General features: G+C 42.9%; 1 protein-coding gene across 1 annotated transcript; it reads right to left on the bottom strand.

Annotated features, from left to right (window-relative positions):
• Positions 1-1,192: 1,192 nt before the first annotated feature.
• LOC132211092 (mucin-17-like) lies at positions 1,193-16,734 on the bottom strand. The gene is made up of 2 exons (XM_059655597.1): positions 1,343-16,734; positions 1,193-1,232 (listed from the first exon to the last, which is right to left on the bottom strand). The coding sequence occupies exons 1-2, from the start codon at positions 16,732-16,734 to the stop codon at positions 1,193-1,195; spliced, it is 15,432 nt and encodes a 5,143-aa protein (XP_059511580.1).
• Positions 16,735-17,272: the final 538 nt, after the last annotated feature.

Here is a 17,272-nt window from a genome sequence, read left to right as displayed (position 1 = left end):
TGTTAGTGATACATGTGTTATTGTTGGATTGCTTTCTGATGATGGCACAGTTTTGGACAGCACGTAATTTGTTGAATGTGTCATTGATGCAGTTTCAGTCACTGGTGACACTAGTGCTGGTCCTGAAGTGAATTCTGCTGTTGACACAGTGCTGCTTGAGAATGGTGTCATTGTTGGCCGGCTTTCTAATGATGATTGCTTCATCAGTGTGACTGGAGTATACTCCGAATGAGATTCAGACGAAGATTGTCCTGCAGAGGTCAATTGTGACGATCCTTGACTGGTCTCGAAATGGGTGTTAGTTGTTGATGAAACTTGTGTCACAAACGGATGGGCCTCTGAAGAAGACCCTGTTATGGAAGATACATGTGCTGTTGTTGGATTGCTTTCTGATATTGAAGAAAGTTTTGATGAGCTCTGTGCTGACAAATGGCTTTCTGTTGTTGGCATCTCTGTTGGTGGAGCATACGTTTCTGATGTAGTACCAGTTCTGAGTGATATTTGGGTGTGTGTACCATGGGCTTCTGAAGCTGATGGCGTTTCTGAAGAGATTTGTGACGTTGCTGAACTGGATTTAGCTGTGGAACGAGTCACAGATGATGGTTGTGCAGATGAATGGGTTTCAGCTGACGATGAGACTACTGATGACAATCCTTTCATTGTTGAATGTGTCTCTGATGAACTCTGTGTTTGTGCAGACACTTGTGTTGATGGTGGATATCCTTCTGATGAAGTCTCAGTTATTAGCGATATGTGTGTTATTGTTGGATTGCTTTCTGTTGATGTCACAGTTTTGGATGATAGGTTAGTTGTTGGATGTGTCACTGACGAAGTCCCAGTCACTGGTGACACCAGTGCTTCACTTGAAGTCGTTTCGGCTGTTGACTTAGTTCTGTGTGGTAACTGTGTCATTGTTAGACTACTTTCTGTTGAGGCCAAAGTTTCGAATGACACGTTACTTGTTTTTGGATGTGTTACTGATGATGTCTCAGTTACCGGTGATGATTGTGCTTCTCTTGAAGTGGTTTCTGCTGGTGACTCATTGCTAGATGTTCGCGGTGTCACTGTTGGCCGGCGTTCTGATGATGACTGTGTCATCAGCGTTACTGCAATGTTTGCCGAAAGAGATTCAGATGAAGATTGCCGTGAAGAGGTTAATTGTGATGACTCCTGAGTGGTCTCTGATGGGGTCTCAGTTATTGATGATACTTGCCTCACTACTGGATGGGATTCTGAAGAAGACCCAGTAACGGAAGATACATGCACTGATGTTGGATTGCTTTCTGATGTTGATGAAAGTGTTGATGGACTCTGTGCTGACAAGTGGTTTATTGATGCTGACATTTCTGTTGCTGTAGGATACGTTTCTGATGTAGTACCAGTTCTGAGTGATATTTGGCTGTGTGTACCATGGGTTTCTGAAGCTGATGGCGTTTCTGAAGAGATTTGTGATGTTGCTGAACTGGATTTAGCTGTGGAACGAGTCACTGATGATGGTTGGGCAGATGAATGGGTTTCAGCTGAGGATGAGACTACTGATGACAATCCTTTCATTGTTGAATGTGTCTCTGGTGACGTCTGTGATTGTGCAGACAATTGTGTTGATGGTGGATATCCTTCTGATGAAGTCTTAGGTGTTAGTGATACATGTGTTATTGTTGGATTGCTTTCTGATGATGGCACAGTTTTGGACAGCACGTAATTTGTTGAATGTGTCATTGATGCAGTTTCAGTCACTGGTGATACTAGTGCTGGTCCTGAAGTGAATTCTGCTGTTGACACAGTGCTGCTTGAGAATGGTGTCATTGTTGGCCGGCTTTCTAATGATGATTGCTTCATCAGTGTGACTGGAGTGTACTCCGAATGAGATTCAGACGAAGATTGTCCTGCAGAGGTCAATTGTGATGATCCTTGACTGGTCTCGAACTGGCTGTTACTTGTTGATGAAACTTGTGTCACAAACGGATGGGCCTCTGAAGAAGACCCTGTTATGGAAGATACATGTGCTGTTGTTGGATTGCTTTCTGAGATTGAAGAAAGTTTTGATGAGCTCTGTGTTGACAAATGGCTTTCTGTGGTTGGCATCTCTGTTGTTGGAGCATACGTTTCTGATGTAGTACCAGTTCTGAGTGATATTTGGGTGTGTGTACCATGGGCTTCTGAAGCTGAAGGCGTTTCTGAAGAGAGTTGTGACGTTGCTGAACTGGATTTAGCTGTGGAACGAGTCACAGATGATGGTTGTGCAGATGAATGGGTTTCAGCTGACGATGAGACTACTGATGACAATCCTTTCATTGTTGAATGGGTCTCTGATGAACTCTGTGTTTGTGCAGACACTTGTGTTGATGGTGGATATCCTTCTGATGAAGTCTCAGTTATTAGCGATATGTGTGTTATTGTTGGATTGCTTTCTGTTGATGTCACAGTTTTGGATGATAGGTTAGTTGTTGGATGTGTCACTGACGAAGTCCCAGTCACTGGTGACACCAGTGCTTCACTTGAAGTGGTTTCTGCTGTTGACTTAGTTCTATGTGGTAACTGTGTCATTGTTAGACTACTTTCTGTTGAGGCCAAAGTTTTGAATGACACGTTACTTGTTTTTGGAAGTGTTACTGATGATGTCTGAGTTACCGGTGATGCTCGTGCTTCTCTTGAAGTGGTTTCTGCTGGTGACTCATTGCTAGATGTTAGCTGTGTCACTGTTGGCCGGCGTTCTGATGATGACTGTGTCATCAGCGTTACTGCAATGTTTGCCGAAAGAGATTCAGATGAAGATTGCCGTGAAGAGGTTAATTGTGATGACTCCTGAGTGGTCTCTGATGGGGTCTCAGTTACTGATGATACTTGCCTCACTACTGGATGGGATTCTGAAGAAGACCCAGTTACAGAAGATACATGCACTGATGTTGGATTGCTTTCTGATGTTGATGAAAGTGTTGATGGACTCTGTGCAGGCAAGTGGTTTATTGATGCTGACATTTCTGTTGCTGTAGGATACGTTTCTGATGAGGTCCCAGTTTGGAATGATCTTTGGGTATGCGTACCATGTGTTTCTGAAGCTGATGGCGTTTCTGAAGAGATTTGTGACGTTGCTGAACTGGATTTAGCTGTGGAACGAGTCACTGATGATGGTTGTGCAGATGAATGGGTTTCAGCTGAGGATGAGACTACTGATGACAATCCTTTCATTGTTGAATGTGTCTCTGGTGAACTCTGTGATTGTGCTGACACTTGTGTTGATGGTGGATATCCTTCTGATGAAGTCTCAGGTGTTAGTGATACATGTGTTATTGTTGGATTGCTTTCTGATGATGGCACAGTTTTGGACAGCACGTAATTTGTTGAATGTGTCATTGATGCAGTTTCAGTCACTGGTGACACTACTGCTGGTCCTGAAGGGAATTCTGCTGTTGACACAGTGCTGCTTGAGAATGGTGTCGTTGTTGGCCGGCTTTCTAATGATGATTGCTTCATCAGTGTGACTGGAGTGTACTCCGAATGAGATTCAGACGAAGATTGTCCTGCAGAGGTCAATTGTGACGATCCTTGACTGGTCTCGAAATGGGTGTTAGTTGTTGATGAAACTTGTGTCACAAACGGATGGGCCTCTGAAGAAGACCCTGTTATGGAAGATACATGTGCTGTTGTTGGATTGCTTTCTGATATTGAAGAAAGTTTTGATGAGCTCTGTGCTGACAAATGGCTTTCTGTTGTTGGCATCTCTGTTGGTGGAGCATACGTTTCTGATGTAGTACCAGTTCTGAGTGATATTTGGGTGTGTGTACCATGTGTTTCTGAAGCTGAAGGCGTTTCTGAAGAGATTTGTGATGTTGCTGAACTGGATTTAGCTGTGGAACGAGTCACAGATGATGGTTGTGCAGATGAATGGGTTTCAGCTGACGATGAGACTACTGATGACAATCCTTTCATTGTTGAATGGGTCTCTGATGAACTCTGTGTTTGTGCAGACACTTGTGTGAATGGTGGATATCCTTCTGATGAAGTCTCAGTTATTAGCGATATGTGTGTTATTGTTGGATTGCTTTCTGTTGATGTCACAGTTTTGGATGATAGGTTAGTTGTTGGATGTGTCACTGACGAAGTCCCAGTCACTGGTGACACTAGTGCTTCACTTGAAGTGGTTTCTGCTGTTGACTTAGTTCTGTGTGGTAACTGTGTCATTGTTAGACTACTTTCTGTTGAGGCCAAAGTTTTGAATGACACGTTACTTGTTTTTGGATGTGTTACTGATGATGTCTGAGTTACCGGTGATGCTCGTGCTTCTCTTGAAGTGGTTTCTGCTGGTGACTCATTGCTAGATGTTAGCTGTGTCACTGTTGGCCGGCGTTCTGATGATGACTGTGTCATCAGTGTTACTGCAATGTTTGCCGAAAGAGATTCAGATGAAGATTGCCGTGAAGAGGTTAATTGTGATGACTCCTGAGTGGTTTCTGATGGGGTCTCAGTTATTGATGATACTTGCCTCACTACTGGATGGGATTCTGAAGAAGACCCAGTAACAGAAGATACATGCACTGATGTTGGATTGCTTTCTGATGTTGATGAAAGTGTTGATGGAGTCTGTGCTGACAAGTGGTTTATTGATGCTGACATTTCTGTTGCTGTAGGATACGTTTCTGATGAGGTCCCAGTTCTGAGTGATATTTGGGTGTGTGTACCATGGGTTTCTGAAGCTGATGGCGTTTCTGAAGAGATTTGTGATGTTGCTGAACTGGATTTAGCTGTGGAACGAGTCACAGATGATGGTTGTGCAGATGAATGGGTTTCAGCTGAGGATGAGACTACTGATGACAATCCTTTCATTGTTGAATGTGTCTCTGGTGAACTCTGTGATTGTGCAGACACTTGTGTTGATGGTGGATATCCTTCTGATGAAGTCTTAGGTGTTAGTGATACATGTGTTATTGTTGGATTGCTTCCTGATGATGGCACAGTTTTGGACAGCACGTAATTTGTTGAATGTGTCATTGATGCAGTTTCAGTCACTGGTGACACTAGTGCTGGTCCTGAAGTGAATTCTGCTGTTGACACAGTGCTGCTTGTGAATGGTGTCATTGTTGGCCGGCTTTCTAATGATGATTGCTTCATCAGTGTGACTGGAGTGTACTCCGAATGAGATTCAGACGAAGATTGTCCTGCAGAGGTCAATTGTGACGATCCTTGACTGGTCTCGAAATGGGTGTTAGTTGTTGATGAAACTTGTGTCACAAACGGATGGGCCTCTGAAGAAGACCCTGTTATGGAAGATACATGTGCTGTTGTTGGATTGCTTTCTGAGATTGAAGAAAGTTTTGATGAGCTCTGTGTTGACAAATGGCTTTCTGTGGTTGGCATCTCTGTTGTTGGAGCATACGTTTCTGATGTAGTACCAGTTCTGAGTGATATTTGGGTGTGTGTACCATGGGTTTCTGAAGCTGATGGCGTTTCTGAAGAGAGTTGTGATGTTGCTGAACTGGATTTAGCTGTGGAACGAGTCACTGATGACGGTTGTGCAGATGAATGGGTTTCAGCTGAGGATGAGACGACTGATGACAATCCTTTCATTGTTGAATGGGTCTCTGATGAACTCTGTGTTTGTGCAGACACTTGTGTTGATGGTGGATATCCTTCTGATGAAGTCTCAGTTATTAGCGATATGTGTGTTATTGTTGGATTGCTTTCTGTTGATGTCACAGTTTTGGATGATAGGTTAGTTGTTGGATGTGTCACTGACGAAGTCCCAGTCACTGGTGACACCAGTGCTTCACTTGAAGTGGTTTCTGCTGTTGACTTAGTTCTATGTGGTAACTGTGTCATTGTTAGACTACTTTCTGTTGAGGCCAAAGTTTTGAATGACACGTTACTTGTTTTTGGATGTGTTACTGATGATGTCTGAGTTACCAGTGATGCTCGTGCTTCTCTTGAAGTGGTTTCTGCTGGTGACTCATTGCTAGATGTTAGCTGTGTCACTGTTGGCCGGCGTTCTGATGATGACTGTGTCATCAGTGTTACTGCAATGTTTGCCGAAAGAGATTCAGATGAAGATTGCCGTGAAGAGGTTAATTGTGATGACTCCTGAGTGGTTTCTGATGGGGTCTCAGTTACTGATGATACTTGCCTCACTACTGGATGGGATTCTGAAGAAGACCCAGTAACGGAAGATACATGCACTGATGTTGGATTGCTTTCTGATGTTGATGAAAGTGTTGATGGAGTCTGTGCTGACAAGTGGTTTATTGATGCTGACATTTCTGTTGTTGGAGCATACGTTTCTGATGTAGTACCAGTTCTGAGTGATATTTGGGTGTGTGTACCATGGGTTTCTGAAGCTGATGGCGTTTCTGAAGAGATTTGTGATGTTGCTGAACTGGATTTAGCTGTGGAACGAGTCACTGATGATGGTTGTGCAGATGAATGGGTTTCAGCTGACGATGAGACTACTGATGACAATCCTTTCATTGTTGAATGGGTCTCTGATGAACTCTGTGTTTGTGCAGACACTTGTGTTGATGGTGGATATCCTTCTGATGAAGTCTCAGTTATTAGCGATATGTGTGTTATTGTTGGATTGCTTTCTGTTGATGTCACAGTTTTGGATGATAGGTTAGTTGTTGGATGTGTCACTGACGAAGTCCCAGTCACTGGTGACACCAGTGCTTCACTTGAAGTGGTTTCTGCTGTTGACTTAGTTCTATGTGGCAACTGTGTCATTGTTAGACTACTTTCTGTTGAGGCCAAAGTTTTGAATGACACGTTACTTGTTTTTGGAAGTGTTACTGATGATGTCTGAGTTACCGGTGATGCTCGTGCTTCTCTTGAAGTGGTTTCTGCTGGTGACTCATTGCTAGATGTTAGCTGTGTCACTGTTGGCCGGCGTTCTGATGATGACTGTGTCATCAGCGTTACTGCAATGTTTGCCGAAAGAGATTCAGATGAAGATTGCCGTGAAGAGGTTAATTGTGATGACTCCTGAGTGGTCTCTGATGGGGTCTCAGTTACTGATGATACTTGCCTCACTACTGGATGGGATTCTGAAGAAGACCCAGTTACGGAAGATACATGCACTGATGTTGGATTGCTTTCTGATGTTGATGAAAGTGTTGATGGACTCTGTGCAGACAAGTGGTTTATTGATGCTGACATTTCTGTTGCTGTAGGATACGTTTCTGATGAGGTCCCAGTTTGGAATGATCTTTGGGTATGCGTACCATGTGTTTCTGAAGCTGATGGCGTTTCTGAAGAGATTTGTGACGTTGCTGAACTGGATTTAGCTGTGGAACGAGTCACTGATGATGGTTGTGCAGATGAATGGGTTTCAGCTGAGGATGAGACTACTGATGACAATCCTTTCATTGTTGAATGTGTCTCTGATGAACTCTGTGATTGTGCTGACACTTGTGTTGATGGTGGATATCCTTCTGATGAAGTCTCAGGTGTTAGTGATACATGTGTTATTGTTGGATTGCTTTCTGATGATGGCACAGTTTTGGACAGCACGTAATTTGTTGAATGTGTCATTGATGCAGTTTCAGTCACTGGTGACACTAGTGCTGGTCCTGAAGTGAATTCTGCTGTTGACACAGTGCTGCTTGAGAATGGTGTCATTGTTGGCCGGCTTTCTAATGATGATTGCTTCATCAGTGTGACTGGAGTGTACTCCGAATGAGATTCAGACGAAGATTGTCCTGCAGAGGTCAATTGTGACGATCCTTGACTGGTCTCGAAATGGGTGTTAGTTGTTGATGAAACTTGTGTCACAAACGGATGGGCCTCTGAAGAAGACCCTGTTATGGAAGATACATGTGCTGTTGTTGGATTGCTTTCTGATATTGAAGAAAGTTTTGATGAGCTCTGTGCTGACAAATGGCTTTCTGTTGTTGGCATCTCTGTTGGTGGAGCATACGTTTCTGATGTAGTACCAGTTCTGAGTGATATTTGGGTGTGTGTACCATGTGTTTCTGAAGCTGATGGCGTTTCTGAAGAGAGTTGTGATGTTGCTGAACTGGATTTAGCTGTGGAACGAGTCACAGATGATGGTTGTGCAGATGAATGGGTTTCAGCTGACGATGAGACTACTGATGACAATCCTTTCATTGTTGAATGGGTCTCTGATGAACTCTGTGTTTGTGCAGACACTTGTGTGAATGGTGGATATCCTTCTGATGAAGTCTCAGTTATTAGCGATATGTGTGTTATTGTTGGATTGCTTTCTGTTGATGTTACAGTTTTGGATGATAGGTTAGTTGTTGGATGTGTCACTGACGAAGTCCCAGTCACTGGTGACACTAGTGCTTCACTTGAAGTGGTTTCTGCTGTTGACTTAGTTCTGTGTGGTAACTGTGTCATTGTTAGACTACTTTCTGTTGAGGCCAAAGTTTTGAATGACACGTTACTTGTTTTTGGATGTGTTACTGATGATGTCTGAGTTACCGGTGATGCTCGTGCTTCTCTTGAAGTGGTTTCTGCTGGTGACTCATTGCTAGATGTTAGCTGTGTCACTGTTGGCCGGCGTTCTGATGATGACTGTGTCATCAGTGTTACTGCAATGTTTGCCGAAAGAGATTCAGATGAAGATTGCCGTGAAGAGGTTAATTGTGATGACTCCTGAGTGGTTTCTGATGGGGTCTCAGTTATTGATGATACTTGCCTCACTACTGGATGGGATTCTGAAGAAGACCCAGTAACAGAAGATACATGCACTGATGTTGGATTGCTTTCTGATGTTGATGAAAGTGTTGATGGAGTCTGTGCTGACAAGTGGTTTATTGATGCTGACATTTCTGTTGCTGTAGGATACGTTTCTGATGTAGTACCAGTTCTGAGTGATAGTTGGGTGTGTGTACCATGGGTTTCTGAAGCTGATGGCGTTTCTGAAGAGATTTGTGATGTTGCTGAACTGGATTTAGCTGTGGAACGAGTCACTGATGATGGTTGTGCAGATGAATGGGTTTCAGCTGAGGATGAGACTACTGATGACAATCCTTTCATTGTTGAATGTGTCTCTGGTGACGTCTGTGATTGTGCAGACACTTGTGTTAATGGTGGATATCCTTCTGATGAAGTCTTAGGTGTTAGTGATACATGTGTTATTGTTGGATTGCTTTCTGATGATGGCACAGTTTTGGACAGCACGTAATTTGTTGAATGTGTCATTGATGCAGTTTCAGTCACTGGTGACACTCGTGCTGGTCCTGAAGTGAATTCTGCTGTTGACACAGTGCTGCTTGTGAATGGTGTCATTGTTGGCCGGCTTTCTAATGATGATTGCTTCATCAGTGTGACTGGAGTGTACTCCGAATGAGATTCAGACGAAGATTGTCCTGCAGAGGTCAATTGTGACGATCCTTGACTGGTCTCGAAATGGGTGTTAGTTGTTGATGAAACTTGTGTCACAAACGGATGGGCCTCTGAAGAAGACCCTGTTATGGAAGATACATGTGCTGTTGTTGGATTGCTTTCTGAGATTGAAGAAAGTTTTGATGAGCTCTGTGTTGACAAATGGCTTTCTGTGGTTGGCATCTCTGTTGTTGGAGCATACGTTTCTGATGTAGTACCAGTTCTGAGTGATATTTGGGTGTGTGTACCATGGGTTTCTGAAGCTGATGGCGTTTCTGAAGAGAGTTGTGATGTTGCTGAACTGGATTTAGCTGTGGAACGAGTCACTGATGACGGTTGTGCAGATGAATGGGTTTCAGCTGAGGATGAGACGACTGATGACAATCCTTTCATTGTTGAATGGGTCTCTGATGAACTCTGTGTTTGTGCAGACACTTGTGTTGATGGTGGATATCCTTCTGATGAAGTCTCAGTTATTAGCGATATGTGTGTTATTGTTGGATTGCTTTCTGTTGATGTCACAGTTTTGGATGATAGGTTAGTTGTTGGATGTGTCACTGACGAAGTCCCAGTCACTGGTGACACCAGTGCTTCACTTGAAGTGGTTTCTGCTGTTGACTTAGTTCTATGTGGTAACTGTGTCATTGTTAGACTACTTTCTGTTGAGGCCAAAGTTTTGAATGACACGTTACTTGTTTTTGGATGTGTTACTGATGATGTCTCAGTTACCGGTGATGCTCGTGCTTCTCTTGAAGTGGTTTCTGCTGGTGACTCATTGCTAGATGTTAGCTGTGTCACTGTTGGCCGGCGTTCTGATGATGACTGTGTCATCAGCGTTACTGCAATGTTTGCCGAAAGAGATTCAGATGAAGATTGCCGTGAAGAGGTTAATTGTGATGACTCCTGAGTGGTCTCTGATGGGGTCTCAGTTACTGATGATACTTGCCTCACTACTGGATGGGATTCTGAAGAAGACCCAGTAACGGAAGATACATGCACTGATGTTGGATTGCTTTCTGATGTTGATGAAAGTGTTGATGGACTCTGTGCTGACAAGTGGTTTTCTGATGCTGACATTTCTGTTGCTGTAGGATACGTTTCTGATGAGGTCCCAGTTCTGAGTGATATTTGGGTGTGTGTACCATGGGTTTCTGAAGCTGATGGCGTTTCTGAAGAGATTTGTGATGTTGCTGAACTGGATTTAGCTGTGGAACGAGTCACAGATGATGGTTGTGCAGATGAATGGGTTTCAGCTGACGATGAGACTACTGATGACAATCCTTTCATTGTTGAATGTGTCTCTGGTGAACTCTGTGTTTGTGCTGACACTTGTGTTGATGGTGGATATCCTTCTGATGAAGTCTTAGGTGTTAGTGATACATGTGTTATTGTTGGATTGCTTCCTGATGATGGCACAGTTTTGGACAGCACGTAATTTGTTGAATGTGTCATTGATGCAGTTTCAGTCACTGGTGATACTAGTGCTGGTCCTGAAGTGAATTCTGCTGTTGACACAGTGCTGCTTGTGAATGCTGTCATTGTTGGCCGGCTTTCTAATGATGATTGCTTCATCAGTGTGACTGGAGTGTACTCCGAATGAGATTCAGACGAAGATTGTCCTGCAGAGGTCAATTGTGACGATCCTTGACTGGTCTCGAAATGGGTGTTAGTTGTTGATGAAACTTGTGTCACAAACGGATGGGCCTCTGAAGAAGACCCTGTTATGGAAGATACATGTGCTGTTGTTGGATTGCTTTCTGATATTGAAGAAATTTTTGATGAGCTCTGTGCTGACAAATGGCTTTCTGTTGTTGGCATCTCTGTTGGTGGAGCATACGTTTCTGATGTAGTACCAGTTCTGAGTGATATTTGGGTGTGTGTACCATGGGCTTCTGAAGCTGATGGCGTTTCTGAAGAGATTTGTGATGTTGCTGAACTGGATTTAGCTGTGGAACGAGTCACAGATGATGGTTGTGCAGATGAATGGGTTTCAGCTGACGATGAGACTACTGATGACAATCCTTTCATTGTTGAATGGGTCTCTGATGAACTCTGTGTTTGTGCAGACACTTGTGTTGATGGTGGATATCCTTCTGATGAAGTCTTAGGTGTTAGTGATACATGTGTTATTGTTGGATTGCTTTCTGATGATGGCACAGTTTTGGACAGCACGTAATTTGTTGAATGTGTCATTGATGCAGTTTCAGTCACTGGCGACACTAGTGCTGGTCCTGAAGTGAATTCTGCTGTTGACACAGTGCTGCTTGAGAATGGTGTCGTTGTTGGCTGGCTTTCTGATGATGATTGCTTCATCAGTGTTACTGCAGTGTACTCTGAATGAGATTCAGACGAAGATTGTCCTGCAGAGGTCAATTGCAACGATCCTTGACTGGTCTCGAAATGGGTGTTAGTTGTTGGTGAAACTTGTGTCACAAACGGATGGGCCTCTGAAGAAGACCCTGTTATGGAAGATACATGTGCTGTTGTTGGATTGCTTTCTGAGATTGAAGAAAGTTTTGATGAGCTCTGTGCTGACAAATGGCTTTCTGTTGTTGGCATCTCTGTTGGTGGAGCATACATTTCTGATGTAGTACCAGTTCTGAGTGATATTTGGGTGTGTGTACCATGGGTTTCTGAAGCTGATGGCGTTTCTGAAGAGATTTGTGACGTTGCTGAACTGGATTTAGCTGTGGAACGAGTCACTGATGATGGTTGTGCAGATGAATGGGTTTCAGCTGAGGACGACACTACTGATGACAATCCTTTCATTGTTGAATGTGTCTCTGGTGACGTCTGTGATTCTGCTGACACTTGTGTTAATGCTGGATATCCTTCTGATGAGGTCTTAGGTGTTAGTGATACGTGTGTTATTGTTGGATTGCTTTCTGATGATGGCACAGTTTTGGACAGCACGTAATTTGTTGAATGTGTCATTGATGCAGTTTCAGTCACTGGCGACACTAGTGCTGGTCCTGAAGGGAATTCTGCTGTTGACACAGTGCTGCTTGAGAATGGTGTCATTGTTGGCCGGCTTTCTAATGATGATTGCTTCATCAGTGTGACTGGAGTGTACTCCGAATGAGATTCAGACGAAGATTGTCCTGCAGAGGTCAATTGTGATGATCCTTGACTGGTCTCGAACTGGGTGTTACTTGTTGATGAAACTTGTGTCACAAACAGATGGGCCTCTGAAGAAGACCCTGTTATGGAAGATACATGTGCTGTTGTTGGATTGCTTTCTGATATTGAAGAAAGTTTTGATGAGCTCTGTGCTGACAAATGGCTTTCTGTTGTTGGCATCTCTTTTGGTGGAGCATACGTTTCTGATGTAGTACCAGTTCTGAGTGATATTTGGGTGTGTGTACCATGGGTTTCTGAAGCTGAAGGCGTTTCTGAAGAGATTTGTGATGTTGCTGAACTGGATTTAGCTGTGGAACGAGTCACTGATGATGGTTGTGCAGATGAATGGGTTTCAGCTGACGATGAGACTACTGATGACAATCCTTTCATTGTTGAATGGGTCACTGGTGAACTCTGTGTTTGTGCAGACACTTGTGTTGATGGTGGATATCCTTCTGATGAAGTCTCAGTTATTAGCGATATGTGTGTTATTGTTGGATTGCTTTCTGTTGATGTCACAGTTTTGGATGATAGGTTAGTTGTTGGATGTGTCACTGACGAAGTCCCAGTCACTGGTGACACTAGTGCTCCACTTGAAGTGGTTTCTGCTGTTGACTTAGTTCTATGTGGTAACTGTGTCATTGTTAGACTACTTTCTGTTGAGGCCAAAGTTTTGAATGACACGTTACTTGTTTTTGGATGTGTTACTGATGATGTCTGAGTTACCGGTGATGCTCGTGCTTCTCTTGAAGTGGTTTCTGCTGGTGACTCATTGCTAGATGTTAGCTGTGTCACTGTTGGCCGGCGTTCTGATGATGACTGTGTCATCAGTGTTACTGCAATGTTTGCCGAAAGAGATTCAGATGAAGATTGCCGTGAAGAGGTTAATTGTGATGACTCCTGAGTGGTCTCTGATGGGGTCTCAGTTATTGATGATACTTGCCTCACTACTGGATGGGATTCTGAAGAAGACCCAGTAACGGAAGGTACATGCACTGATGTTGGATTGCTTTCTGATGTTGATGAAAGTGTTGATGTACTCTGTGCTGACAAATGGTTTTCTGATGTTGACATTTTTGTTGCTGTAAGATACGTTTCTGATGTGGTCCCAGTCCTGAATGATCTTTGGGTATGTGTACCATGGATTTCTGAAGATGATGGGGTTATTGAGAAGAGTTGTGATGTTGGTGAACTGGATTTTCCTGTGGAAGGCTTGCTTTCTGATGATGATTGCATCATCAGTGTTACTGCATTGTTTCCCGAATGAGATTGAGATGAAGATTGTCCAGAAGAGGTTACTTGCAAAGACCCCTGAGTAGACTCTGATGGGGTCTCAGTTATTGACGACACTTGTCTAACTGCTGGATGAGATTCTGAAGAAGACCCAGTTATGGAAGGTACATGCACTGTTGTTAGATTGTTTTCTGATGTTGAAGGAAGTGTTGATGTACTATGTGCTGACAAATGATTTTCTGTTGTTGACATTTCTGTTGCTGTAGAATATGTTTCTGATGTAGTCCCAGTTCTGACAGAGCTTTGGCTCTGTCTACCTGGGATTTCTGAAGATGATGGGGTTACTGATGAGATTTGTGATGTTTGTGAACTGGATTTTTCTTTGGAAGGAGTCATTGATGATGGTTGTACAGATGAATGGGTTTCAGCTGAGGATGAGACTACTGATGACAATCCTTTCATTGTTGAATGGTTCTCTGATGAAATCACAGACACTTGTGTTGATGGGGAATATCCTTCTGATGCAGTCTTAATGATTGATGATCCTTGTGTGATTGTTGGATTGCTGTCCGATGAGGGCACAGTTTTGGATGACACCTTATTTGTTGAACGTGTCACTGAAGAATTCTCAGTCACTGGTGACACTGGTGCTTGTCTTGAAGTGGTTTCTGCTGTTGACACAGTGCTGGATGTGAATTCTGTCATTGTTTGCTGGGTTTCTGATGATGATTGTGTCATCTGTGTTTCTGCAGTGTTTCCTGAATGAGATTCAGATGAAGGTTGTCCTGAAGAGGTTAATTGTGATGACTCCTGAGTGGTCTCTGATGGGGTCTCAGTTAATGATGATGCTTGCGTCACTACTGGATGGGATTCTGAAGAAGGCCCAGTAACGGAAGATGTATGTGTTGTTGTTGGATTGCTTTCTGATGTTGAAGAAAGTGTTGATGTCAGATACATTTCTGATGATTTTTCAGTTGTTGATGATTTTTGGTTGTGCGTTCCATGGAGATTTGAAGACGACTCAGTTGTTGATGAGAGTCGCAATGTTGATAACTTGGATTCTGCTGTTGATGGAGTCACTGATGGTGTCGGTGCAGGTGAATAAGTTTCTACTGAGGATGACGCTGTTGATGACAATTCTTTTCCTGTTGAATGCATCTGTGATGAAGTCTGAGTCACTGTTGTCCCCTGTGTAGTTGAGCGAGATAGTTCTGATGAAGTCTTAGTTATTGATGATACTTGTGTGATTGCTGGGTTGCTCTCTGCTAATGGCACAGTTTTGGATGATGCGTTAGTTGTTGTTGGATGTGTCACTGATGACATCTCCACTACTGTGGACATGAGTACTTCCCTTGAAGTGAGTTGTATAGGGGACTCATTATTGGATGATAATGGCGTCATTGTCGGATTGCTTTTTGATGATGACACAGTTTTGAATGACTGGTTACTTGTTTTTGGATGTATCACTGATGGTGTCTCAGTTACTGGTGACACTGGTGCTTCTCTTGAAGTGGTTTCCACTTCTGTCTCAGTGCTGGATGATATTTGCATGACAGTTGTCTGGCTGTTTGATGATGATTGTGTCATTCCTGTTGCTGGATTGTTCGTTGAATGTGATTCGGATGAAGACTGCCCCATGGAAGTTATTTGTGATAATCCGGGTCTAGTTCCTGATGATGACTCAGTTAATGATGATATGTGTGATACTGTTGGATGGGTTTCTGACGAGGACCCAGTTATGGATGACAACTTTAATGTTGTTGGATTGGTTTCTGATGTTGAAGAATTTATCAATGTACGCTGTGCTGACGAATGAGTTTCTGATGAGTATGGTGTAATTGACAATGTTGTCACTGTGGTTGGATGGGTTGCTGATGAATTCAGCGTTACTGCCGTCAGTTGTGTTGATGCAGGGGATAATTCAGATGAAGGTTCTGTTGTTGATGATATTTGTGACATTGTTGACTGACTGCCTGACAGAGACCTTGTTACTAATGAGACTGTCTTACTTTGTTGGGTTACAGCTGAATGATTTGTGATCAATGATACTTGTGCAGTTGTTTGACTTGTTTCTGTTGAAGAGCCAGTTATTGATGATAAGTGTGCAGCATTTGAACCCATTTCTAACATGGAAACAGTTTTCAATGAACTTTGTGATGTTGATTGGATTTGTGATGAGGACGTTTCCAATGATGAAATTTGTGTGGTTGTCAGATGGGTCTCTGAAGAAGATTTTGCTACTGCTGATATTGGTGTTGCTGTAGGATACATTTCTGATGATGTCTCTATTGTTGATGGTCGTTGTTTATGAGCTGCATCTGTTTCTGAAGAAGTCTCAGTTATTGATAAGACTGTTGATGTTTGTTTGGATTGTTGTGTCGACTGAGTCACTGATGATGGCTGTGCAAATGAATGCATTTCTGCTGAGGACGATGCTATTGCTGACAATTCTTTTTTTGTTGAATGGGTCTGTGATGAAGCCTGAGTTCTTGATTGTGAAGAGGTGATTGATGAACCTTGTGATGTTGCCTGAGTTTCTGATGAAGACTGTGTTACTGTTATTGGTTGTGTAGTTGTTGGATAGATATCTGATAAAGACACAATGGCTGTTGATGCTTGTTTTGGGGTTGAATGACTTTCTAATGTTGGTGCAGTTGTCAATAACTCTTGTGTTGCAAATTGTGTTTTGCTTACAGCTGAAGACTCAGATATTGTTGAGTCTTGGATTATTGTTGTGTGGCTTTCTGTTGAAAACTCAGTTGCCAATAATAATTGTGGTTCGCTTGGCTGGCTTACTTTTGAAGACTGACTTATTGACAGCAGATCAATAAATGATGGATTGGATTCTGTTTTAAATTTTTGTTCAGACATCCCTTCAGGTATTGTGGTGTTATAAGGCATTGTACCATTCTGGTGTTGATCTTCTGACATATTTGCTGTCTTTTCTTTTGTAGAATTCATTGGCATGGTCAAATCTTTAGAGACTTTATTTGTAGGATATTGTGTTGAATTGGCTTCGATAACTGTGGATGAAACAGGAATCATGGTCAATTGCTTTGTCCGGTTGAAATTGGCAGATGATGAAGTTACACAGACTGGAACTGTGGTAACACTGCATGGAGCTGGAGGAACACAGCTGGCCAGGCAGCTTCAGAGGAGCAGGAAAGCTGATGTTTCAGATCAGGACCCTTCTTCAAAAGACAGGTTCTGACCCAAAACATCAGCTTTCCTACTCCTCTGATGCTACCTGGCCTGCTGTGTTCCTTCAGCTCCACACTGTGTTATCTCAGACTCCAGCATCAGCATTTCTTATTATCTCAGATTGGAACTGTGTTAGGTTCAGCTGAATGTGTTTGCAATGAAGTGTTCTGACCAATGCTGCAATATTTAGAAGACTTTGAACTAAAAGAGTACTCAGGCATTTGAGAAGTGTGAATGACTTCGGATTTTCTAAGAATTGGTTTGGTTGAGGAGAAACTTTGCATCATTGTTGAACCTGAGAGAAAGACATCAGGTAGATTCCCTACAGCACAGATAGAGGCCATTGGTTCATTGAGTCTGCACCAAGTCTCTAAATAGCATC

The sequence above is a fragment of the Stegostoma tigrinum genome, chromosome 28 (assembly GCF_030684315.1).
Source record: "Stegostoma tigrinum isolate sSteTig4 chromosome 28, sSteTig4.hap1, whole genome shotgun sequence".
NCBI lineage: Eukaryota > Metazoa > Chordata > Chondrichthyes > Orectolobiformes > Stegostomatidae > Stegostoma > Stegostoma tigrinum.
Note: the sequence above shows the minus strand (reverse complement) of the source record. Positions and strands in the feature narration are given on the sequence as shown.

Coding starts and splice junctions, on each gene's coding strand:
- LOC132211092 (XM_059655597.1), bottom strand. CDS start 16,734: ATGATTCCTGTTTCATCCACAGTTATCGAAGCCAATTCAACACAATAT. Junction 1,233..1,342: donor TATCCTACAGCAACAGAAAT/GTCAGCATCAAT, acceptor GGTCTTCTTCAG/AATCCCATCCAGTAGTGAGG.